This window comes from Cebus imitator, unplaced genomic scaffold (genome assembly GCF_001604975.1).
Source record: "Cebus imitator isolate Cc_AM_T3 unplaced genomic scaffold, Cebus_imitator-1.0 Scaffold20, whole genome shotgun sequence".
Taxonomy (NCBI): domain Eukaryota; kingdom Metazoa; phylum Chordata; class Mammalia; order Primates; family Cebidae; genus Cebus; species Cebus imitator.
In genome coordinates, this window is record NW_016107335.1 from 7564426 (window position 1) to 7588991 (window position 24566).

Sequence of the window (24566 nt, forward strand, 5' to 3'; positions counted from 1 at the left end):
GTTCCAAAACCAGCTGGGCTTTGGCATCTGAAATTCTAAGAATGCTTTCTTAGTATTTCTTCCAGGCTGTGGTACATTTGGAAAAAAAACATTTAAATGGTTGGCCCTGGCCCCTGCATCATGCTATTTATATGAAAAATATACCCGGTATCTTGCGAACTGCTGTTCTCCGATGAGCTCTCCTGGGGCCAGCTGTGATGCAGGCCAGGCTTCCGAGCCAGGCAGGGGCTGGGCCTCCTGTCTTTTGGAAACGTGGGAATCGTATAGGGAGGCGTGCTGACCCTAAGGATGATGATGTCAAGGCCAGCAGGGGTTTCAGCACGTGAGAGCTGGAATTTGTTTTATTCGACTTTTTGTTTCACTAAAAGGTTCTATTACAGTTTTAAACTGTCATCATTTGAAGGCTTGCCTGTGGCCTGCAGCCAGGGTGAGGAAGTCAGAACCCGGAGTGTGTCGGGGTGACCACAGGCTGAGCACACAGAGGGAGCCCCGGGACCCCAGCCCTGGTCCGAGTGTGACCTCTGGCCTCTGGTCAGTTTGGCTCTGTTTGGACCTCAGATTCTCTAGTTGCAAGAGGAACTTGGACCAGCTCAGTGGCTTGAAACATTTTGAGAGTAATAGAACCCTTTATTCCAACCACATCTGAAGTGGAAGAAGAAACAGAAATGTGGGGTTGAAGTGTGTGGGGTGGGGGTGCCCAGTGCCCTGGTACTTCCTAATTCCTTCCTGCACAGGGCTCCGTTTCCGGGAGAGGGGAGTTCACAGCATCCCCCTTCTTTCCTTCTTTTCTGCTTGGTCTTGGAGCACGGGGACACTTCCGCCTAGAAATCCTTGAGGGCTGCTTCACGGCCAGTGCCTGGAATTCCTGGAGGACCGCCCCTTCCTGCAGAGGGGCTGGGCCAAGAGCTGCGTCAACGCCATCAAGGTATGTGGGGACGGAGCGTGAGTACAGGCCACGTGGCTGCGCCCCAAGGCCTGGCCGGGCCCTTCAGCGCCATGCAGGGTGGCAGGTGGGGCAGGAGTGAGACCTCCAGCAGTGGGCAGTGTGTCCCTGGTCCCATAGGCCCTCTCCTTTCCTCAGCTGCCTCACCTGACCCAGTCAAGCCGGGGGAGCTTCCCCTATGGCCCAGAAGGGCCTCAGAGAGGGACCCTGGGTCCCTGAGGCATCCTGAGACCTTCCCTCTAGTGCATGGGTCCAGGAACAAAGGTGGGAATGTACCGTGAGAGCTGCGCGGTTCTCTGTGACTGATCTGATACGAGAGGCCACCTTTGGTTCTCTGGAGCTGGGGATACCTGGTTACCAAGGGATCCCCCAGGGCCGTATGGGCTGGAAAACCACAGTGGACTCAGCTGCTCTGAGAAGGGTGGACCAGCCCACCCTGCCCCCAGCCTACCCAGCAAAGCTGACCCCTGAACTGGACCTCTCTGCAAAGCCCCACCGGATGGCCTCTCGGGGGAAATGGACTTCGGGACAGCTCACTTCTTGTGGACAAAGAGTAGCTGGGGGGATTTTGCCCAGGCCCAGAGGGGTTTGTCTATCCCACACTTGGGTTACCTCAAGGAAACCAAGGGCAGCCTGCGTGCCCCTCCAGGCCTCCCTCGCACTCCCCTGTGCAAAGCCCAACCCTCCGAGCACCTCCAAGCCGGCCATCTATTCTTATCTATTCTTATCGTCCAGCCCACAGCTCTCGGGCAGGTAGCTGTTCTCCCCGCATTCTACAGAGGGCGAGCCGAGACTCAGAAGCTGGCTCCCTGGCCGCCCCACGGGAGTGGCACAGCTGAGACTGCAGCCAAGTCTGTGTCTGTCCCTGTTCCAGTGCTGGCCACTTTCCCAGGCTTCAGTCCCCTCCTGTCAGGCCAAGAGCCCCTCACACAAGTTCCAGCTGCCTGTGCATGGTTCTGTCTCCTGACAAAGCAGTTGAGGAACAATTTGCCTTCTATACTTCAGAGGGTCAGGACCAGGGAGCTTCCGAGGGGAGGCAGGGGCAGAGGGCCTGCAAGGGGCTTCAGAGGGGATGCGGGGGGCAGAGGGCCTGCAGGGGGCTTCGGAGGGGATGCGGGGGGCAGAGGGCCTGCAGGGAGCCTCGGAGGGGATGTGGGGACAGAGGGCCTGCAGGGAGCCTCAGAGGGAATGCAGGGGCAGAGGGCCTGCGGGGAGCTTTGGAGGGGGTGGGGGGGGGCAGGGGGCTGGCGGGAGCTTTGGAGGGGATGCGGGGGGCAGAGGGCCTGCAAGGGGCTTCAGAGGGGATGCGGGGGGGCAGAGGGCTTGCAGGGGGCTTCGGAGGGGATGCGGGGGGCAGGGGGCCTGCAGGAAGACAGAGACTGAGCTGAGGCAGAGTGTGCATAGACAGCACCCCATGTCCGTGGGCTCCAGCTGCATAGTGAAAAGATCCCCCCCACGTTGGTGTCTATGCTGAATATGTCCATCATTCCCTGAAAGATACTGTGCAACTATTATTTGTATTTTTAAATTTTTTTTGAGTTGGAGTCTTGCTCTGTCACCTAGACTGGAGTGCGGTGACCCAATCTCAGTTCACTGCAACCTCTGCCTCCCGGGTTCCAGCGATTCTCCTGCCTCAGCCTCCTGAGTAGCTGGAAGTGCAGGGATGCACCACCACGCCCAGCTAATTTTTGTCTTTTTAGTAGAGACGGGGTTTCACCATGTTGGCCAGGCAGGTCTCAAACTCCTGACCTCCAGTGATCCACCCTCCTTGGCCTCGAAAGTGCTGGAATTACGGGTGTGCACCGCCGTGCCCGGCCCACACAACTATTTACATAGCATTTACATTGGACGAGGTATCATAGTAAATAGAGATGATTTCAAGTCCAGTAAGTCCTCATTTAATGTTGTGGATAGGTTCTTGGAAACTGTGACTTTAAGTGAAACGATGTATGGCAGGTCATTGAATATGTCGCCTTGTTCAATGAGGATTCATTATGAGATTAATGAGGGGAGAAATGGCTTTGTTACGTATCTTGTGCTTAAAGCCAAGGTGCCCAAGAACCTAATGACGGTGTTAAGCAGGGAATTACTACCTATGGGAGGATATGCGTGGGTTATGTGCCAATACAATGCCATTTTAAATCAGACCTTGGGCATCCTTGGATTGTGATATCCCGGGGAGGTCCTAGAACCAGTTCCCAGGGATAGGGAGGATTGTGTGCACCCCACCTTTCCCCGGTGGCCTGATGTGGGCCCCCTTCCTGCCGTTCTGTCACTCTGGCTAGCTCCAGGATTCTGTTTTGTAAAATTCCATTTTGCCCTAAGTTGGTGGCACCTGGAGTCCAGGGGTAGCATCGTCAAACAAGAATTTGCCTTGGGAAACTTGCTGGCTAAATTGTGTCTTGTAAGGCCCAAGTCACACTGCATGGAGGATGTCCCGAGGCCCGAGCACAGTCCCCTGGGCCACCTCCAACACTCAGGGGCTTGCTGAGAACGCAGCAGGGGAAGGTGGAGGCTAACATTTCTCTGACTGAGGGGCACGAGGTCAATCTCCTTTAATCCCGCTGTCCCTGTGAGGAGCAAGCCTCGCAACTCCAGGTGGGGACCCAGGTGCTCAGCCTTGGCTGCCTAAGACTCTAACTCTTTCACAAATGTAAGCCCTTGTCAAGGAGAAGGTGATGCCCTCGGGTCCCTGGATGGGGAGGCTGACACTGCTGGGAGTCCTTTCCTGGGGTCTGGGGAGCAGGCGAGGCAGGGCCCTCCACCACCTCCCACTGCCAGGACTCCTTCCCCACACCAGCCCAGGCATGACCCGTCGCCTCAGACCCGCATCCTGGTGGGCTCTCAGAGAGAAACACGCTGGCATTCTGCCAACCCCACCCCTACACGGTGAAGGGCATGGTGCTGATGGGGGCATGACAGGCCCCTGCCTCCTCCCAATAGCCGCAGCCAGCACAGGGGAGGGGAAGACGGGTGGTTCCCTGTCCCCTCCTTTTGGGGGTGTCCCTGTGAGCTTCCCCATGTGGCCCAGAACATGGCTCGGGGTATTTCTTGCGCAGCATGGGGTAGAAAGGACTGGCTGACTCCCTGGGGGTGCCTCTGAGGCCCACTGCTGCATAGGTGTGGGGTCGGGAAGCTGCAGGTGCGGAGGGGCATGGGCACGAGGGCCAGGCTGGGGAGGGTGGGGTCCTGGCTGGGCCAGGCCCGCCCTGAGTCCCCCAGCAGGTGCTCCATGCTGGCTTACACCCTCTGCCTCTCTCTCTTCCTTCCTGGCCCCGACCCTGGAGGCAGCAGACCGTGCCAGGCACCAGGTGGGACAAGCCTCACTGGTCTCAGAGATGGCAAGGGAAGGCCAGGGTCAGGCCAGCCCCTGCTCCGAGCTGTCCGGAGGTGTCTTCCTTGGACCACACGCCTCTTCCCAGGCAGAAGCCACCATCCTGGCGCTCTAGTCTCTTCCCCTGGTCCCCTGTTTCCTCCGACTGCACCTTCCTGCTTTCCTGGGCCGGCCCACAGCTTCCCCGGAATGAAGGGCCGTGTTCTATCCTGCCCCAGCAGCCCCAGGTCCTCCCAGCTCCATAAAGCCTGTTTCTGCTCTCTGGGTTGTTGGTGGCTGCTCTGGTGGTGTGTGGAAGGGGAGGAGGACAGGAAAGGGCCCCACTTGGGAACGCACCCCACCCCTCTCTGTGCCCTGCAGGCTCCTCTGTGCAACTGTGCCCCCACAGTTGCACATTTCATCGGGAGGGGAGGCCCCATGAGGGCAAGAGGGGCAGGAGCCATGTTGTCTGACCTGGCACCTCTGGTACCTGACACGGTGCTGTGCACACACGTGGGAAACCGCTGGTGTTCACTGAATGAATGAACGGTGCTGTCTGTGCCAGGCACCCCACCCGGTGCTGGGGGCACTATCTGTGCAAGGTGGTCCATATCGGGGAACAGGAGTGTGTGGGGCACGCAGTGATGGCGGGAGTGCATCCTTGCCAAGGATGGTCAGTTTTATTCTTTTATTTTTTTGTGACAGAGTCTCACTCCATTACCCAGGCTGGAGTGCAATGTAGCGATCTCGGCTCACTGCAACCTCTGCCTCCCAGGCTCAAGCGATTCTCCTGCCTCAGCCTCCTGAATAGCCGGGATTACAGGCGCCTGCCACCACGCCCAGCTAATTTTTGTACTTTTAGTAGAGATGGGGTTTCACCATGTTGGCCAGGGTGGTCTCAAACTCCTAACCACAAGAGATCTGCCCGCCTTGGCCTCCTGAAGTGCTGAGATTACAGGTGTGAGCCACCACTCCTGGCCAGGACAGGTCAGTTTTAAAATGTAGACGTTACTGGGCCTGTCCCCACATGTGTCACACCCCAGCACAGACACCACACACCACACAGTCCTGGGGAAGGAAATGAAAGCAGAGGTGGGCTCTGTGGGCACTTTGGTGTAGCCCAGAGTGAAGGGGGCGCTTCTCCGGGAGGGCTTGCTGGGTGGTCAGGCTGGGGAGCTCTTCTGTCCAGAGCCCCAGGGGGCTTCCCAGCAGCCCCTGATCCCCGCTCCCTGACCTCCAGGTGGGTCCTGTATGAGGAACCCAACTACCACAGCCACATGTATGTGGTGGATGGGGCGACTTCGCAGCCTCTGCGACTGGGAGGCCCACAGCGCCTGAGTACAGTCACTCCGCAGGGTGGTCAATTTCTTCTAGCCAAGCCCCCCAACAGGATGGCCGGGCGCAGCCCTGGGACAGAGGCAGCCCCTTGCAGTCCCACCCAGACCTTGGGACCTTGGCCAATAAAAGTCCTGAAAGCCAGTGGTGGCCTCTGAGCGCTCTCCAGCTGTGGGTGTCCCAGGCCTGGGAGGAGCCAGACGATCTGATCCGATCTGGGGCACTTTCCCAGACTCCTGGGGACCCCCTGGGCCAGGGAGGGGAGAGTGGTGGGGAGAGGTGGTGCGAAGCGATGGGGAGGGGAGAGGGCTGGGACTCTGGCTGGTGCAGGACTCCCCAGGCTCACTCGGAGCTCTGCCTCTGTGTGACTCAGCACGGCAAGGCTGCCAGGCCACGTGGCCAAAGGCCCGACCCAGGTCCCTGTGTTGACCTCTGGGTTTTATCCTCACAGCTAATCTTGGCCTCGGAGTTTCTAAGGGAGGCCCCTCTCGAAGGATGGTTTGGACCCAGGTCGGATCCCTCTTCTGCAAGAGAGAGAAAAATGAGGGGTGGTGAGTGTCGGGAGGGGGCTTGCTTGAATAGGTGAGCTCTGTGGGAATAGAGGGGCTTTCGGGGTACAAGGGGCATGGGACATGTCTGCCGCAGTCCCTGGAGCAGTGGGGCCAGCAGATCCTGGAGGCCTTGGCTTGGGTCTTCGCCTCATACTGCACCCAGCGCCCACCTGTGGAATTCCTCCAGGCCTGGGCCCTCTCCAGGAACCTCGGATCCAGGACCCCTGCGTTATCCTCAGTAGCCCATCCCAGAAGGTCACAGGTGGAGGTGCCTGGGTTTCTGAGGAGAACGCAGGGGCCCTGGATCTGAGGTCCCTGAGCATGGGGCTCCTGGACATGGGGACCCCAAAGATAGATGTCCACACGGCCTATGTCCAGACTGAGGGCTGGCTGGATGAGCGATCAGTGGGGGGGCCAGGTACGTGGGTTGAATCACCCATGCACCCACAGCATTCTGATCTGGCTCATGGTCCAGCCTCTAACCCCCCACCACGATCCCAGAGGGCCCCCCACCAGCCAGCTCCCAGCTGGCCTCGCAGTTCCCAGGTCCTCCTCACCGCACATCTGGCTCTGGTTTTCTGTGTAGGCGAAGGAGTCTGGACTGGGGAGCAGCTCCTTCAGGCTGGCTGCCGGGCTCAGAACCCCCAGGGAAAGCCGTAAGCTGCAGGTTGAATTGAGACATCTCAGTTGAACTGAGACACGCTGTGGGTTACGATCTGAGATGAACCGAGACACGCTGTGGGTTACGATCTGAGATGAACCGAGACACGCTGTGGGTTACGATCTGAGTTTAACTGGAGGGTGATGGGACCTGGAGCTCAGGGAGGGAACAGAGGGTTCCCGAAGAAAAAACAAAATCTCAGGGGCTGACTCTGCAGTACGGCCTGAGTGTGGTGGGACAGGGGTTGGCTGTCCCGTTCCTGGGTGTCCTCCAGCTCTTCCCCATCCCTGAGAGACCAATGGAAAAAGGAGACTCATGACAGGTCACCCAATTCACCCACCAAGAGCTGGGTGGCAAAGACGGAGGGGCCCCGGGACTGCGGCGGGACCCCCGTAGGCTGTCCCATGACAGCCAAGACCCAATGAAGACACGACATCACTAGGCTACCATCCTCTCTGCCCAGGAAAGGGCAGGGGCTCCCTGCCACCGTGTGGTAGATGGGTCCACAGAAGGCCTGCTCTTCAACCCTAATGCCCAGCCCTGCCTCCTTCCACCTGAAACCACAGAGCATGGAGCCCTAGAAGCTTCGGAGCTGAGGACTTCCGGGGGGCAGCTCTCTCAGATCAAGGACTGGAAGACAACACCACAGTCTCGATCTCTTGACCTTGTGATCTGCCCGCCTCGGCCTCCCAAAGTGCTGGGATTACAGGTGTGAGCCACCGCGCCCCACCATATTTAGGTATATTTTTGTCAAGAACTTGACGCAAATCCAAAGCCTCTCCAGGCCTCAGACCCTGTTCTGTGAAATGCGCAGTCATGTGTGTTGTACCAACTGTATACCCTTGTAAAGGCCAAAGGGGTGACCCATGAGCTGGCGCCATATGAGGGCTGCTTACTAGCAGGTGACCCAGTAGGTGACGGGTGGGGGAGCAGGCAGGGGGAGTGTGTCACAGGAGTAAGGGTGACTTGGCTCCAAACTCCAGCCTGGTCCTCACTCTGTCACTCACTAGGACGTGACATTGGAGAAGCCACTGCTGTGTCTCTCAGTGTCCTCAGACATACAGCAGTGGTCATAATTCCGGCCCTCATAGGCAGTTAATGCCTGGGGAATGAAATGAGAGCCTCGGGCCCCACCAGTTCACTCCGGGTCCTTGGGAGTCACGGGAAAAGCCAGGCCCAGCAGCCCTTCCCGCAAGTTCCAGAGGCTTCCCCTGAGCTCTTCCGCTCCTCCCCAGCACCAAGGCGTAGCAGCACCTCATTAACTGGTGATTTAATGCTTCAAATGGGCTTTGTGCTCCTCGGTGACCTCCCCCTCACCCCAGCCCCCTGCTCCCTAATCTGTCAGCAAATCTGCTTTTTGTCTGAAAGAGGAAAAACAAGTTTCCCACCAAAGTGCTTGTGGGCAGCTTGTAATGTATCTGAAGTCCGTCCAGGGGTCGATGGACCGAGGGTGAGAGGCGCTCAGAGCCACACATGCTTTACATAGTTCTGCCTCCCTCTGTGGTTTGGAAAGCTGGGACTTTCACACAGCCATCCTCTCCTGTCCTCAGCCCTGGGTCCCCCTGCCCTGCCGGTCCCCTGCACACTGTTTATCAGGCCCAGTCTGACCACAGGAAAAACATTCCCTTTGAATCTCCCCAGTCACCCCATACCCCCCTCCCCTCCCACCCTCTACCCCCCACTCCTACCCCCACCCCCGCCAAGAAGTTCCTCCCACTGGCCAAGGGCTGGTCCAAGAAGTCTCTGTTGGCCTCTTCCCCTTCCTGGGCCTCCCTCCCCGCCTTCCTGGCTGGAGGCTTCCAGGTTCACCTCTTTACCCCACTGGGTGCCTTCAGAGCACGGCTGTCCTGCCTGTGTTCCCCCCCAGGAAGCCACAACAGATCTTCAGTCAAAGCCTGTGGGATGAGCTTGAGCCCACCCAGGGATGCAGAAAAAAAAAAAAAAAAAGACAAACCAAAAGCTTGTCAAATGAGACGATTGTAAAGATTTGGCTCCGGAGTGTCAGTTTGGGAGGATGACCGCGCTCTGGAGACAGGCAGATGGTGCTGGCGGCCACGCAACTGTGTGTGTGCACTCAGTGCCCCTTAAATGGTTAGGATGATACATTTCATGTGTGTTTTGCCACAATCAAAAACAATGAGCTTCTTGTTGCTGAGGTGCGCAGGGCTATGGGAGGCAGTGTGGGAACAATGCCTCCCTGGATCCCCGGGCGCCCTGTGGGTCTCCTGTGAGACCATGCCCCACCCCCCCACCTGAAGAAGCTGTCACCTGCTTATTGACGAGTGAGTCCCACCGGCTCGGCAGGGCTCTTGGCTGTGGCTGCTGGGGAGGCTGAGCTGCAGGAGGAGGAGGTCCCTGTCCTTCAGCAGGGCCCCCTGGCGCATCCCCATGGGTGCCTGGGACTAACCCTGCCTTCAGGTCCCTTCCGGACCCTGAAGCCTTGGTAGCCCCTGTCTGGGGACAGCAGGAAGGAGTGAGTTGTGCAGCCTGCCCTGAACAGCGAGCATTTGTGTCAGCAGGCTCCTGGCTTCCTTGCCTGTGGCCAGCCCACTTTGGAATCGTGATTTAAAAGGATCCTGTGGAGCCCAGCTGGTGCCCACTCTGTGCACAGAGGAGTGGCAGCCCTGGAGTCAGCCTGTGGGTCTGCAGCCCCTTGCTGGGGCTGGGCGGCAGGCTGGGCAGGTCAGTGCTGGTAACCTTAGTCCTGGTCCACGCCTGCCCTGGGACTCCCAGGACTGGCCTCCCTGGGTAGGGGCAGGGGCAGGGGCAAGGGCAGGAGCAGGGGCAAAGGGTAGAGCTGGGCTGAGGGCAAGCATTCTCAGCCTGAAGAGGGCTCAGCGATGTGCAGGATTGCTCTGGCTGGGGGGCTGAGCAGGTTATCAGGACCCTCTCCACGCACCCTGCCCGGCCCCCAACACCAGGGCAGGAGGTCTCACCAGTTGGGGTGGATGGTTCTGTGGGCTGAGGTGGTCGTGCCCTGGGTTCCATTCCCTTAGAGGTAGAGTGGTCAGTTCTAGGTGCCAGGCACAGGGAGCAGGGCAGCGTGTCCGCTACACAGGGTGCCCAGCCTCACCCTGGACCCTCGCGGTCCTGAACCGCACAGACATGCGGGCAGTAGGAATGGGCGCTCCCACCCAGGGCTGCTGGGTGGAAGTCCCTTCATGGGGCTGGTGATGGCAGAGGTGGCGTCATCTCCACACACACGGGTCGCTCAAGTGCTGCTTTACCCTTGGGGGCACTGGGCCCAAGCCCAGGGGAGGAGCCTGTTGTGATAAAAAGGCAGATAAAAAAGTATGGGAAGAAATCTTTGGGGCAGAGGGGACTTAGAAAAAGGTTGTAGAAGAAAGCGAGGTGTCCATAATAATCCCCAGCACAAGTCCTAGTCCTCTCTGCTACAGAGAAACTCCTAATTGGGTCAAAGCAAGCAGGGAAACAGGATCGGGTCCATCATTCTCGGAGTCTCGAAGACGAAAGGAAGCGAGTTTTCCAGAAGCCCAGCAATTCCTGGGACTGAGGCCAAAGGCGCTTCTTCCGTGGGTCCCCTGGCCCCGTGCCCATGACTCACAAACTGTACCCTCCAGGTTAGCCACGTAAACCTGTTAGGGAAATTAACAGGTTTCCTAGGATTTTCGCTAACAGCATCCCATAGGATATGTGGACCGCGCTGTGCCAAAGTAAACTTTTTGTAGGGGAGGAGATTTTAACAGTCCTGGCGTTTGTATGAATATGTTCCTACTTTTAAGTGAACCTCATTGGGTTATGAAATCGGACCTGGCACATTGGTTATCAGTAGATACCAATACATTTTATTGTGCAATTACTATGACCCAAATGATGTGCTAACCCCTTTTTTACATATAACGATGTGGGTATATTATTTTCTCTCTTTTACAGTTGAAGAAATAGACCTAAAAGGATGATTGTAACTTGCCCAAATGTGTGCCACAAATGGCCAAAGAGGCCAAGTGCCCCGGGCCGTCTGACCGGATCCCACACCTGACCCCTCTGCGCTCACCCCCTGTGGCAACGGCTTCCCAATCTTTTTGACTGAGGCTCACATGTGGGTCATTAGATATCAAAGTAACACAGCTGTGTCACTGACAGTCCCGCCCCTCACTATTTAGTTGCGCATCAGTATTTTCTATTTTATTTTACTTTAAAACAATGCTGGTCAGAGACCCACTCAGTTGATTTCACAACCTCCTCCTAGGTCACAATTCTCTGGTTTGAAAAACACTATACTGCCTCATAGTGTAAACAAACAAAGATTTAAGGAGCCACGGCCTACGCTGTGGATTAGCTCTTCCAATCCCAGTTCCTTCCTCCCCCCTTGCCTGCCTTCACTAAAGCATCCGGAAAAGCCAGATGCTCTTTTCTCTGCCTTCCGGGCCATGGGACACAGCTCTGGTCAATGAGATGAAAGCTGACAGCTGTCAGAAGGACTTAAAACGCTTTGGCTGGCGGGCGCAGGGGCTCACGCCTGTAATCCCAGGACTTGGGGAGGCCGAGGCGGACGGATCACCTGAGGTTAGAAGTTCGAGACCAGCCTGACCAACATGGAGAAACCTGGTCTCGACCAAAAATACAAATTAGCCGGGCATGGTGGCGCACGCCTGTAATCCCAGCTACTCGGGAGGTTGAGGTAGGAGAATTGCTTGAACCTGGGAGGCAGAGGTTGCGGTGAGCTGAGATTGTACCATTGCACTCCAGCCTGGGCAACAAGAGCGAAACCACTTCTCAAAAAAAAAAAAAAAAGAAGAAAAGAAAAAGCTTTGGCTTTCTGGATAAAGCTCCTTTCCCCTGGCTTCCTTCCTTGAATAAAGATGTGATGCCAGGAACTCAGGCAGCCTTCTTGTAATCATGGGATAAAAGCAAAGAGAATCAGGGAAATGCTGGCTCCAAGCTCATTGAGCTGCTAAATCAGCATCACCAGCCACTCTTCTTGTTATGTAAGAGAAATGAACTCCTGTTTCACCAAGCTTAGGTTTTCTATTCTCTGCAGCTGAAAACATTTCTAACTGATAATAACCCAAAAAAACCCCAAAACCTCAAACACATAGTTCCTCCTGTATGTTAAGCCCTGTGCTTCACTGTCTGGTGACCAATGCAGACACTTGCACTTGGAAATACTAAAATAGATTTTTAAAGAACAATCTATTAACTAGTTCATCTATTTAAGGCCATAGTTTGTTTTTTTCCAGTCTGTCCAAATTAGTAATGTACAAGGGAGCAGGCAAGACACAATTTCTGTAACTCTTTTTTTTGAGACAGAATCTTGCTCTGTTGCCCAGGCTGGAGTGCAGTGGCACGATCTCAGCTCACTGCAATCTCCACCTCTCAGGTTCAAGAGATTCTCCTGCCTCAGCCTCCCAAGTAGCTGGAATTACAGGCACCTGCCACCATGCTCGGCTAATTTTTGTATTTTTAGTAGAGATGGGTTTTCACCAGGTTGGCCAGGCTGGTCTCAAACTCCTGACCCCAAGTGATCGGCCTGCCTCCGCTTTCCCAAAGTGCTAGGATTACAGGCATGAGCCACCACGCCCGGCCTATTTGTTTCTACCATGGGGCAAACCCAAATTCTTTGGAAGAGAGTGTTGTGAGATGTGGCGATGGAAACAGCTGCACGGGAATGCCACACTCACTGTGGGGCCTGTAGGAAGAAACGTGTGAAAGGTTCCCAGAAGAGAAGGCAACATGATTCCCGCTGGAATCTGCAGGGCTGTGGTGGTTTCGATTAGAGAGCGAAGGGGCGGGTACCTGGCTGCTGGAGTGACAAGCCTCTGTGTTAATTTCCAAGTCTTCAGTCGTCCCTGTCTTCAGTTATGTTTGATGCTCTCCTGTCAGGTGAGTAGGGCAGGTCTTGTTGTTCCTGGTTAATGGAAAAGGAATGGAGGCCCTAAGAGGTGGAGGGCTTTGCCTTTGTTCACATACTAGGTCTCCGTGGAGCAGTGCAGTCCTCTTCCCAGAGCTCATGCTGGCCTTGTTACCCCCGAATCCCTGCCTTTGTTCTGATGTGCCTCACCTTCAATGCCCTGCCACTTGTGGGCTGGGCCAATCATATGCTCTCCTGGAAATCTGAATCTTAGAGACGCAAAGGAACCCAAGGTGGTTGGAGGCTGGAGCCAAGTCTGTTTCTGTTACCTGCATACCAAAAACCCTGACTGACAGAAAACTCTACAGGGCAGAAGGTTGAAGGCCACAGGCAAGCAGAAAAATGGTAGGTTATTTGGAATTCGTTATTGGGATCTAGATGGGCAGAGAGTAGTTAAACTCCCATTTACATTCTTGTGTGAACGGTATTATGGGTTGACACCATAATGTATATATCGAAGTACTAACCCCCAGCACCTCAGAATGGGACTGTCTTGCAATGCACTTGGTTCAGTTAGGAGGAGGTTTTAGTCTGCTCAAACTATCCTTACAAAATGCCAGAGACTGGATGGCTTAAACACAGAAATGCATTTCCTCACAGCGCTGAAGACCGGGAAGTCCAAGATCAGGGTGCTGGCCAGCCTGGTTCCTGGTGAGGGGCCCCCTTCCTAACTTGCAGGTACTTTCTCACTGTGTCCTCGCATGGCAGAAAGAGCACAAGATCTCTCTCTGCTTCTTCTTATGAGATTAGGTCTCCACCCTTATGATCTCATTTAAGTTTAATTAGCTGCAAAAAGCCCTGTGTTCAAATACAGTCATGTTGGGGTTTGAGCTTGGACACATCAATTTTGGGGGTGCACAATCCAGTCCACAGCAAGATCCTACTAGAATAGGGGGTCCCTAATCCATCATGACTGGTGTCCTCATACAAAGGGGAAATTTAGACACAGACACACATGCAGGGAGACTACCATGTGAAGATAAAGGCAGAGACCCAGGTGATGCCTTTGTGAGCCAGGAACCCCAAAGACGGACAGCAAACTGCCGGAAGCTGGGAGAGAGGCCTGGAACAGATTCCTTGCAGCCTCAGAGGGACCCAACCCTGCTGACACCTTCATTCATCTCAGACGTCCAGCACCAGAACTGTAAGACAGCACAATTCTGCTGTTGGAGCCATTCAATCTGTGGTGTTTTGTTATGTCACCCCTGAGAAATTAATACAGATAGGGAGAGCTGCCCATGGTACAGACAGGCCACACGCCTCATCAGGTCACCCCTGGGGCCAGCTGGAACCAGGTGTGCACTGAGGCAGGGTTTTGAGGGTGGTACAGTTGCTGTTGTGACATAATTTTAAAAGGATGCATAACACAGATGCCATGTAGATAGCTACCTCTAACAGCACTGGATATTTGGATGCACATCGAGATTAAATCCTGCAAAGCTCAACTCCAGGTGTAGAGCAGAACTCAAGGCCTTCCTGTGGCCAGGCTAAAATCTCATTAGAAGTAGAGTTTGGAGCCTGATCCTGTAGGCTGCTAAATGAAAACAGTTGTCTGCACGAACTTCCCATAGATTTGACGTGAAAATTAAAGCACTAACACAAAAGGAATGAGACACCAGCCACTGGAATGGGGATATTTGGGAGTATTTGGAAAACTAGAACCTCTAGATACCCTGAGTCCTTTGACACCCTCCCCCGCCCCAGTATGTTCCTCTTACCTGAGCGATGCTCCTCTATTGAAGGAGACAATTAAGAGTTCCCGCACGGCTCACTGTGTAGCGTTGCTTGCCCCATAACAGAAGTTTGGCTTGTGTGGCCCAGACTAGAGGGAGAAGTGCAGAGAGACCCAGAGAAACTGCTGGAAGTCACTCATCCACATTGCCAGAAGTCTGGAGAATGTTTGCGGAATGGATTTTGAGGGTTCTTGGCCAAAGAAGGAGGAACTGGATTCTGGCTTGCACCAAGGGTATTGCTCCAGCAATTCTGCATTCCATGCACTGGTTTTGGGGGCTGCTGTCTGTGTCCTAACAACCTGCTGATGCAAAGTCGTTGGTGTTGAAATGACGCAGAAAGGCTAGGAACCCTTGGCACAAGAGAGGGACCAGTTCTGAGCTGTGGGAGACAAGAATGCTGAAATGAATCCATTTGTGTATTTCCATCCCACCTACCCCTCAGGACAGATGTTGGGATGGAGCCAGGTGACTCCACCTTCAGCCTTGCCACAAGGAGTAAACTGGCATGGAATATTAATGGGAGGGACAGTGGTGGAAGGGGGATCCCCTATCTCTGAGGGGTGAGAGGAATGCTGGGAGCTGGGGGTTTTCACTCTGGAAGGGTAGAAATGGAGCCTGGATCTCGGAGTCGTCTCACCTTCCAAATTCTCAGGCCATGGGTGATTGATAGGGATCCCCCAAATTAAATCGGTAATCAATACACTCCTGTCCCCCTTTATCTGTAGACTCAGGAAGATTGCAAGAGGCCCAACTAGAGCCAGCATGCTAGAGAATCATGGCTTGTTATGAAATTCCCAGACCCAGCTCGGTTCACAGACCTGGCACCTTTTGAATGGGAAGGCCAGGCACCCTTGAAGAGGGCACCTGCTATAATATCACACATGCATTGTGCAATCTTGGCTCGCCAAAACCTCTGCCTCCTTGGTTCAAGTGATTCTCCTGCCTTGAACCCGGCAGTGTGCGGTGGGGATTACAGGTGCACGCCTCCATGCCTGGCTAATTTTTGTATTTTTAGTAGAGATGGGGTTTCACTATGTCAGCCAGGCTGGTCTTGAACCCCTGACCTGTGATCTGCCTGTCTCGGTCTCCCAAATGCTGGGATTACAGGCATGAGCCACTGTGCCTGGCCTTTCTGTGACTTATTAACCTTAAAAAATCTGACCCTTGGCCAGGCGCGGTGGCTCGCGCCTGTAATCCCAGCACTTTGGGAGGCCGAGGCGGGTGGATCACAAGGTCAAGAGATCGAGACCATCCTGGTCAACATGGTGAAACCCTGCCTCTACTAAAAAAAAAAATACAAAACATTAGCTGGGCATGGTGGCGCGTGCCTGTAATCCCAGCTACTCAGGAGGCTGAGGCAGGAGAATTGCCTGAACCCAGGAGACGGAGGTTGCGGTGAGCCGAGATCGCGCCGTTGCACTCCAACCTGGGTAACAAGAGCGAAACTCCGTCCCAATTAAAAAAAAAAAAAAAAAAAATCTGACCCTTGAGCCAGGTGCCGTGCTCGTGCCTGTAGTCCCAGCTACTAGAAAAGCTGTGGTGGGAACATTGAGCCCAAGAGTCCGAGGCTACAATGAGCTATGATCACACCACCGCACTCCAGCGAGGGTGACAGAGCGAGACCCATCTCTTAAGAAAGAAAAGGTAGGGTATTTAATTCTTTGCTCCTTGGAATTAAACTTGGGGCAAAAGCACGCTGGGAAAAAGCAGGCTGGAGCCAAGTCCACCTACAGCCACATCGTAGAGACGATTCCACAAGGCCCGGCTGCCGAGCTCCCTGGCATCTCCCTAGTGCTTATCCTTTAAATCTGGATCTTCATCTCTACCTTCACTTGCTCTCTTTTCAGTAAATCCATTTTTCTTGCTTAAACTCACTAAACTCATTTCTTTCACTGCAACTACAGAACCTGGATGGTTCCCACTTTCTCCCTCTTTCTGCTCCCAGCAACATAAAAGCAGGTATGGAGTGGGTGGCCGCACCAGCCCTGGCTCCCACTAGGAAAGACACTGAACTCACACGAAATACCCTTTGTACCCTTTGCAGGATTAGCAACCCCAGCACTCCTTAAGCTGAGCTCCAGAATCCACACAAAGAATAAGCAAAGGCATTATTTTGTGGGTGGCTAGAAATCCTACGGAGTCAGTGAAAACAGACATTCCTGCATGGGGCTCCCTCCTTGTCCCTCCCAGCACACACGCACTCTAACCAGGGTGCCTCACTGTGGCAGATGAAAACAAAAGCCCCTTTCAAGATATGTGGTGCCTGCGTGCAGAAGGTCTGAGATCTCTGTCTGGGCCTGGAGAAGTGTGCCAGGTGCCAAGAGCTGGGCTGTGGCTTGCTTGTCTTGGTCCTCAGAAATGCATTGAGAATGGAGGAAGTGGCTGAGGAAGGATCTTCCAACTCCTTCTTTGGATTTTCTCCTCAGCATCTGGTACCTCCCAGGCCTGAGGCTAGAAGGATTTGTGATATTTTTCCCATTCTGTGGGCCAATTTTTCACTTAATAGTGTACTTTGAAGTACAAGAACTTTTCGTTTTGATGAAGTATTATTTTTTCTTTGTTTGCTTATTCTCTAGGTGTCATGTCTAAGAAATTACTAATTCAAGATGAAGAAAACTGACAGCTGTGTTTTCTTATGAAAGTGTTAGAGCTTTAGCTCTTACATTTAGGTCTTTGATTACTTTTTAGTTAATTTTTCTATATGGTTTGAGGTAGAGGCCCAAATGTATTCTGCATATGGCTATCCAGTGGTCCCAGCAACATTTTTTTTAAATAAAGATTACTGTTTCCCCTGTTCAATGGTCTGTACATGTCTGGGCTCTTAATTTATCCTATTAATCTATATGTCTATCCTTAGGCCATACATTGACAGATTTTTGGATGTTAAACCAACCTTGAATTCCTGGGAGAAACCTTACTTGATTATCATGTTTGTTTTTATACATTGTTGAATTCAATTGCTAACATTTTTAAAAGAATTTTTGCATCTATGCTTATGATAATATTGGTGTATAATTTTCTAATTTTTTATTTTTTGAGACAGGGTTTTGTTCTGTCATCCAAGTTGGAGTGCAGTGGTGTGATGACAGCTCACTGCAGCCTCCACTCCCAGGCTCAAGTGATCCTTCCACCTCAGCTTCCCCAGCAGCTAAAACTGAAGGCACATGCCCAGCTGATTTTTTTAAATGTTAGTACAGTTGAGGTCTTGCAATGGTGCTCAAGTTGGTCTCAAACTCCTGGACTCAAGTGATCTTCCTGCCTTGGCCTCCCAAAGTGGTGAGATTATAGGCATGAGCCACGGTGTCCAGCCTGTAATTTTCTTTTCATACAATGTCTCTGATTTTGGTATCAGGGTAATACCAGCCTCACGCAGTGAATTGAGAAGTATTCCTACCTCTTCAGTTTTCTGGCAAATTTTGTGGAAAATTGTTATTATTTCTTCCTTAAGTGTTTGATGCAACTCCCCAGTGAAGCAATCTAGGTCTTGAATTTTCTTTGTGGAACTTTTTTATCCACATATTCAATTTTAACAATAAATAAAAATAGAGCTATTCTGATTACATATTTTTCTTGCCACAGCTTTGGTAGTTTGTGCACTTCATGTTTTTGTGAGGGGTACAGTGAGTTTCTTGGAACTATGGATTTATAATATTCATCAAATTAAGAAATTTTTCAGCCATTATTTCATCAAATATTTTTTCTGTTCCCTTCTTTTTCTCCTCTTCTACCAGGACTCCAATTACATATAGCTAAGGTCCTTGTCCTACACATCACTGATATTCTTTTCATTTTTAAGTTCCTTTTTCTTTCTGTTGCACATTTTGGATCGTTTCTCCTGCTACGTCTTCAAGTTTTTTAATGTCTTCTTCTGCATTGTCTAATCTGCTGTTAACCCCACCCAGCGCTGTTGCTTAACTCCAGATAATGCTTTCATCTCTAGAGTTCAAGTTTGAGTTTTTTGATATCTTCTGTGTTTCTACATAACCTTTTGAATATATGAAGTACAGTACAATAACTGTCTTTTAAAAAATGATTTTCAACTTTTATTTTGGGTTCAGGGGTACATTTGCGGGTTTGTTACAAAGGTAAACTCGCGTCATAGGGGCTTGTTGTACAGATTATTTCATCAACCAAGTACTAAATCTAGTACCCAACAGTTATTTTTTCCTGATCCTCTCTCTCCTCCCACCTTCAAGTAGCCCCTCAGTGTCTGTTATTCCCCTGTTTGTGTCCATATTTTTTTTTTTTTGAGATGGAATCTCATTCTGTCACCCAGGCTGGAATACAGTGGCATTTCAGCTCACTGCAGTCTCCGCCTCCCAGGTCCAAGCGATTCTTGTGCCTCAGCCTCCTGAATAGCTGGGATGACAGGTACATGCCACCACACCTGGCTAATTTTTGTATTTTTAGTAGAGATGGGGTTTCACTATGTTGGCCAGGCTAGTCTTGAACTCCTGACCTCAAGTGATCCACCCGCCTCAGCCTCCCAAAGTGCTGGGATTACAGGCATGAGCCACCGTGCTCAGCCCCATGTGTTCTCATCCACAGTAACTGTCTTCACGCCTCTGCTGCACTGTTCTCCGCTCTGCGCAGATGCTGAGTTGCCTCTGACCCTAGCCCACCTGGAGTCATTTCCTCCCATGCGCACACTCACAGCAGCTGATGTGGACAGGCAACCTGAGTAGCTCTCCAGGGCTCTGGTCCTCTGTCCTGCTCACTCTGGTCCCTTAGTTCTCTAAAGACACTCAGCTGTTTCCTCAACCCAGGAAGTCCACTGGGCTCTGTCTGGGATCCCCGTTCCTGCTCTGCGGTCTGGAAATTCTCTTAAGGCAGGAAACTGGGCCAGTCATTGGCTTGCCTCATTTTTCCCAACTCGTGAGGATTACCGCCCTTCACTGCCTGGTGTCTAGTGTCTTGAACACAATTGCTTCATATATTTTGTGTTTGTTTTAGGTTGTTCAGAGAGGAGGCAGGAGGGTAAACGGGTCCTTTTTACTCCCTCTTGGCCAAGGCAAAAGTCAAAGTGAGTGAACTTTGAAAGCTGTTTCAAAACTACATTCCCTCGGTCTCATTAGCCTCTGACGTTTCTCTGAAGTTGCCAGGAAGAGGCTGTAGGGGAGATAAAGTGAAAATTGGGGGGGGATGGAATATTTACCGGCTGGACTTTTTTCTCCAGAACAGCCCTGTCCGTATAACATAGCCCTGGTCCGAGACCCAGGAAGGGCCCGGACATTCCAGTCCCAGGCATTGGGGGACCACAGAGAACCTCCATGGGCGTGCAACTCCAGACCTCCCTCTGTGCCCAGGGCCAGGCTCCAAGCAGCAATTTTCTCACTCAGCTGGGCCTGACTCCGGACTCCAGGGCTAGAGGCGTGACCAGCAGGGACCGGGACAGAGACTTCCTAGCACGAGAAGGCAATCTGGTTTCTCAGCGCTGCCTCCTTTTAAATGTGGAACCTGACTGGAACAGACACTGACCCCTTGGAGCCAGATGGAGAGAATGCTGCTTGGAGTGTGAGGTGCGGGGGAGATCTGTGCCCTTGAGCACGTGGCCTGGCTGGGGGACACCAGGGCTCTCTGGACACCTAGCGCTGGTCCCATCCTTCTCCGGACTCCGGATGATCTGGACACATGTATACACAGGGTTGTAAGGGTATATGGCCACATGTTATTCTCCAAGCATTAATACTTTTAATTCTCTGATAGTTGTTCTCCAAACATTAATCACAGTAGTAATAATATAGGGACTTCATAGAGCTTTCTTTCTTTTTTTAATGGCACAAAATAAATTTTATGTGTGTATGTGGTAATACACACATAACATAAAATTTACCATCATAACAATTTTATTTTATTTTTTGAGACACAGTTTCGCTCTTGTTGTCCAGGCAATGGTGTGATCTCGGCTCACCGCAACCTCCACCTCCCAGGTTCCAGTGATTCTCTTGCCTCAGCCTCCCGAGTAGCTGGGATTACAAGCATGCACCACCATGCCTGGCTAATTTTGTATTTTTAGTAAGGACAGGGTTTCTCCATGTTGGTCAGATTGGTCTCGAATTCCCGACCTCAGGTGATCTGCCCGCCTTGGCCTCCCAAAGTGTTGGGATTGCAGGTGTGAGCCACTGCGCCCAGCCCATAACCATTTTAAACAGTGCAATCCAGTAGCATAAAGGACATTGACAATGTTATGCAACCATCATCGCTGTCTGGTTCTAGAACATTTCATCACCACAAACTGAAACCCAGTACCCAGTAAGCAGCCACTGCCCATTCCCCTCTCCAAGCTCCAGGCAGCCACCGATCCGCTCTCCTCTGTAGGGACTGGCCTGTCCTGGAGATTTCGCATTAGTGGAGTCACACATTGGTCCTTTTGTATCTGGCTTCTCTCACTTAGCGTGTTTTCTAGGTTCACCCATGTGTAGCATGCATCAGTGCTTCCTTTTGGAGCTGAACACTATTCCACTGTGTGAACACAGCGCGTTGTGTTGATCTGTTCATCTGGACACTTCGGCTGCTTCCACCTTTTGCCTATTGTGGATGGAGCTGCTATAAACAGTAAGTCCAGATTTCTGTTTGAACACCTGTTTTCCACGCTCTGGGGTGTGCACCTAGGAGTAGAATTCCTAGATCATATGGTCACTCTGTGTTTAACCTTACTGAGGAACCTCCACAGTCTTTTCCAAAGTGGAGGCATCGTGTTACATTCCCACCAACATGCATGAGCGGTCCAGTTTCTCCACATCCTCACCAGCACTTGTGATTTTCCATTTTAAAAATGATGGCCCAGACTACTGGATATGAAGTGATAGCTCACTCTATGTATGGCTTTTTAAAAACAGCTTTATCGAGCTACAGTTCACATACTGTACAAGTGATCACGTAAAGTGTACAATGCAATGGTTTTTAGTCTCTCCACAGAGACATGCAACCAGAACCGCAGTTCATTTTAGAACATTTTCATCACCCAAAAGGGACCATGTATACTATCCCCATCACGCCTCCGCTCCCCAGACCTCTTCCCCAAGCCCCAAGAAACCACTAACCAACTGTCTCTGTAGACTCCCTTGTTCTGGATAGCTCATATCAATGGAATCATGTAATATGTGGCCTTTGGTTCCTGACCTCTTTCACTTCATCTGTTTTCAAGGTCCCCGCTTGCTGTACCATTTGTCAGCAACTTATTCTTTGTTATGGCTGAACAATATTCCATTCTATGCGTACGCCACATTTAGCTCACCCACGCGTGGGCTGATGAACCGTGGGGCTGTTTCTACCCCGTGTCTATTAGGAATAATGCCCATTTCTCCTGGATATATATGGAAATGCTGGCTCACATGATAACTCTGTGTTTAATCGTTTGAGGGACTGCCAGACCGTCATACATAGCAGTTGCACCATCTTACATTCCAGCCAGCAGTGTATGAGGGTTGATTTTTCCACATCCTCACCCACACTTACTTTTCCCATCCTATGATTACCCATCCTAGTGGGTGTTAAGTGGCATCTCACTGTGCCTTTTGATTTGTATTTCCTTTATGACTAATGACAATGAGTATCTTTTTTTTTTTTTGAGACAGAGTTTCACTCTTGTTGCCCAGGATTACAGGTGCCCACCAGCACACCCGGCTAACTTTTTGTATTTTTAGTAGAGATGGGGTTTTACCATGCTGGCCAGGCTGGTCTTGAACTCTGGGCCTCAGGTGATCCATCTGCCTCTTTACAGGTGTGAGCCACCACCCCTGGCCAGAGCCTCTTTTGTATAGTTTTAAAACTTATAGTGTTTATTTTAAGATAGTAGAAATATAGATACAAAGAATAATCTAATGAAACCACATGTTCCCACTACCAAGATTTCACATAATCATTGCTCTTTCAGACTCTCAGTGACTAAGGTTTTAGGTGCAGGTGGGTATTTCTGAGACTGGGTTTTGCAGGTTCTCTGCGAGGTTCATCTTTCCTCCCTAATATTTAAGTCGACACTCCTTCTGCTCCCAGAAGAGGAGACTCTATGCTCTCCTTGTTCTTCGGGGCTCTTTGTTGCATGCTGTCTCCAGTATCACCAGCTTCTCTCTACAAGGTCTTTCTTAGCAATATTTAAAACTGGTCTCTGTCTTTAAAAACGTCACTTCTTCCCTGCTGTGTCCCCTGGCTATTGCCTGCTTTCCTCCAACCAGCATCTATGTCATTAGTAGCACAGATGGTCCTTGAGTGACTAATGATGTCATGTTCTGATAAACTCTTGCAAGTTGAGAATATCCTATGTTTAAAATACATTAAATGCGCCTAACTTATGGAATATCATCGCTTAGCCCAGCCTTCCCTTAAATGTGCTCAGAGTACTTGCATTAGCCTTACATTTGGGCAGAATCATCTTACACGAAGCGTATTTTATAGGAAAGTGTTGACTATCTCATGTAGTTTATTGAATACTGCACTGAAGGTGAGAAATAGTGATTGTATTGGCACTCAAAGTACAATTTCTACTGAATGCTATCACTTCCATACCATCATAAAGTGAAACAGTGCTAAGTTGGGACTATCTGTACAATTTTCCTCAAATATATCTTCAATTATGCAAGCTCACCCCCAGGGTGAAAAACCTTCAGGGCTTCCTGCTTTCTCCCAGCTCCGCTGGGCCTGGGGTAGAAGCTTTTCTTCTGGGAACACAGTGCTTGTGAGAGTCTGCAGGTGGCTGCAGGACTGGGAAGGCTTCCATCCTGCTGAAAAGTACCAGCACTTAGCACAGTACCTGACACACAGTAAGTACCCAAACTATGAAGATGACGATCACCACAGGCACCCTCACCACCAGCAGTGCAGGTTGTGCCAGAGGGAAAGAACAATTCTGACAAAGCTCTGGCCATGACGTTCCCTGTGGGCACCCCTAAAGAAGCCTCCCTCTGTCACCACCCCCCCCACCAACTTGAGAATATCCAGCTTTCCCAGTGCTTCTTACAGAGGCCCCAGAGGGTCACTCTTTCCAGCAGGGTAAATTGTGGCAGTTCGTATGGCACAGGGAATGAGCACTCCCTAGCACAAAATACACCCCCCTCACCCTTCACTTGTTATTCACTGCCCCTTTGTTACTTTTTTTTTTTGAGATGGAGTCTTGCTCTGTCACGCAGGCTGGAGTGCAGTAGCACAATCTCAGCTCACTGCAACCTCTGCCTCCCACGTTCAAGCAGTTCTCATGTCTCAGCATCCCAAGTAGCTGGGACTCCAGGTGCCCACCACCATGCCCAGCTAATTTTTGTATTTTTAGTAGAGAAGAGGGTTCAACAAACTGGCAAGGCTGGTCTTGAACTCCTGACCTTGTGATCTACCCTCCTCGGCCTCCAAAGTGCTGGGATTACAGGCATGAGCCACCCCACCCAGCCCCTTTCTTGCTTCTTAAAGCTTAACCATTCCCTCCTGCACCCCACCAGGTCCCCTTCCCACAGTGCCTTCCATTTATAAAGTGATCAGGTCCAGGAGGGCCTGGGCACCATCAAACTCCAGGCCCTCTTGGAGGCTCCGAAAGAGTTAAAGGTGTGAAAGGCGAAGGGAGCCCAAGTTCTGCTGGAGACCCAGCCTCTACAGCTTTGCTAACTCAGGGTACAGGCGGGGAGACCCCAGTTTCAGGGAAATTAGGTGCTGTTTTCCAGCCTCCCCAGCTTCTTGTACTCTCGTTAGACTTGGGGGCAATTTTCCAGAGTCTGTAACCTACAAGACTGCAAGAGAAAGGGAAGGCAGGCTGGCTGAGGACATCTGCACCACGGCCCCCAGGGACGGCTCGCTCACCCCCACCAGGGGGCCACTTTGTGCCAAACCAGAGAAGGAAGGGTGGGGAGGTGGAGGCGTGGGAGGAGGGCCCAAGAACAAAAGAATCTATCAACTTGGAAAGAGGAAGTAGGTGAGGTCAGCAGTGTATGGACTGCAGGCTCCCAAGCTGATGGCACTGGCACTTTTGAGCCCTCTGCCTGCTGGGAGCTGAGCATGGGGGCTGATGGCTTGTGTTGGTGGCAGAAGAGAGGAACCAGAGGGCATGGGGGCCATCTTGCTCAGGAATCCTGTGTGACCCCCTTAAAAGTTAAGCTTTTCTCCTAGTTCTTTCCTCTGAACCAAGACCAGGCAAGCTCGCCCGACCTACGACCTACGACCTACGACCTACGACCTACG

At 51.9% G+C, this 24566-nt stretch overlaps 1 protein-coding gene and 1 long non-coding RNA gene across 2 annotated transcripts in view; one reads left to right on the top strand and one right to left on the bottom strand.

The window, feature by feature from the left end:
• The window catches only part of CRYGN (crystallin gamma N), a 26341-nt gene extending 17948 nt beyond the window's left edge, over positions 1 to 8393 (top strand). The window contains 3 exon segments of the mRNA XM_037735267.1: positions 805 to 840; positions 843 to 942; positions 7370 to 8393. Coding sequence (XP_037591195.1) covers positions 805 to 840; positions 843 to 942; positions 7370 to 7466 — 233 coding nt within the window. The 3' untranslated portion in view covers positions 7467 to 8393.
• A 13766-nt stretch (positions 8394 to 22159) lies between these two features.
• LOC108296635 overlaps positions 22160 to 24566 on the bottom strand; it is a 4829-nt gene continuing 2422 nt past the window's right edge. The window contains exon 3 of the long non-coding RNA XR_005198641.1: positions 22160 to 23125. This is a non-coding gene — a long non-coding RNA (uncharacterized LOC108296635). The remainder of the gene's footprint in view (positions 23126 to 24566) is intronic.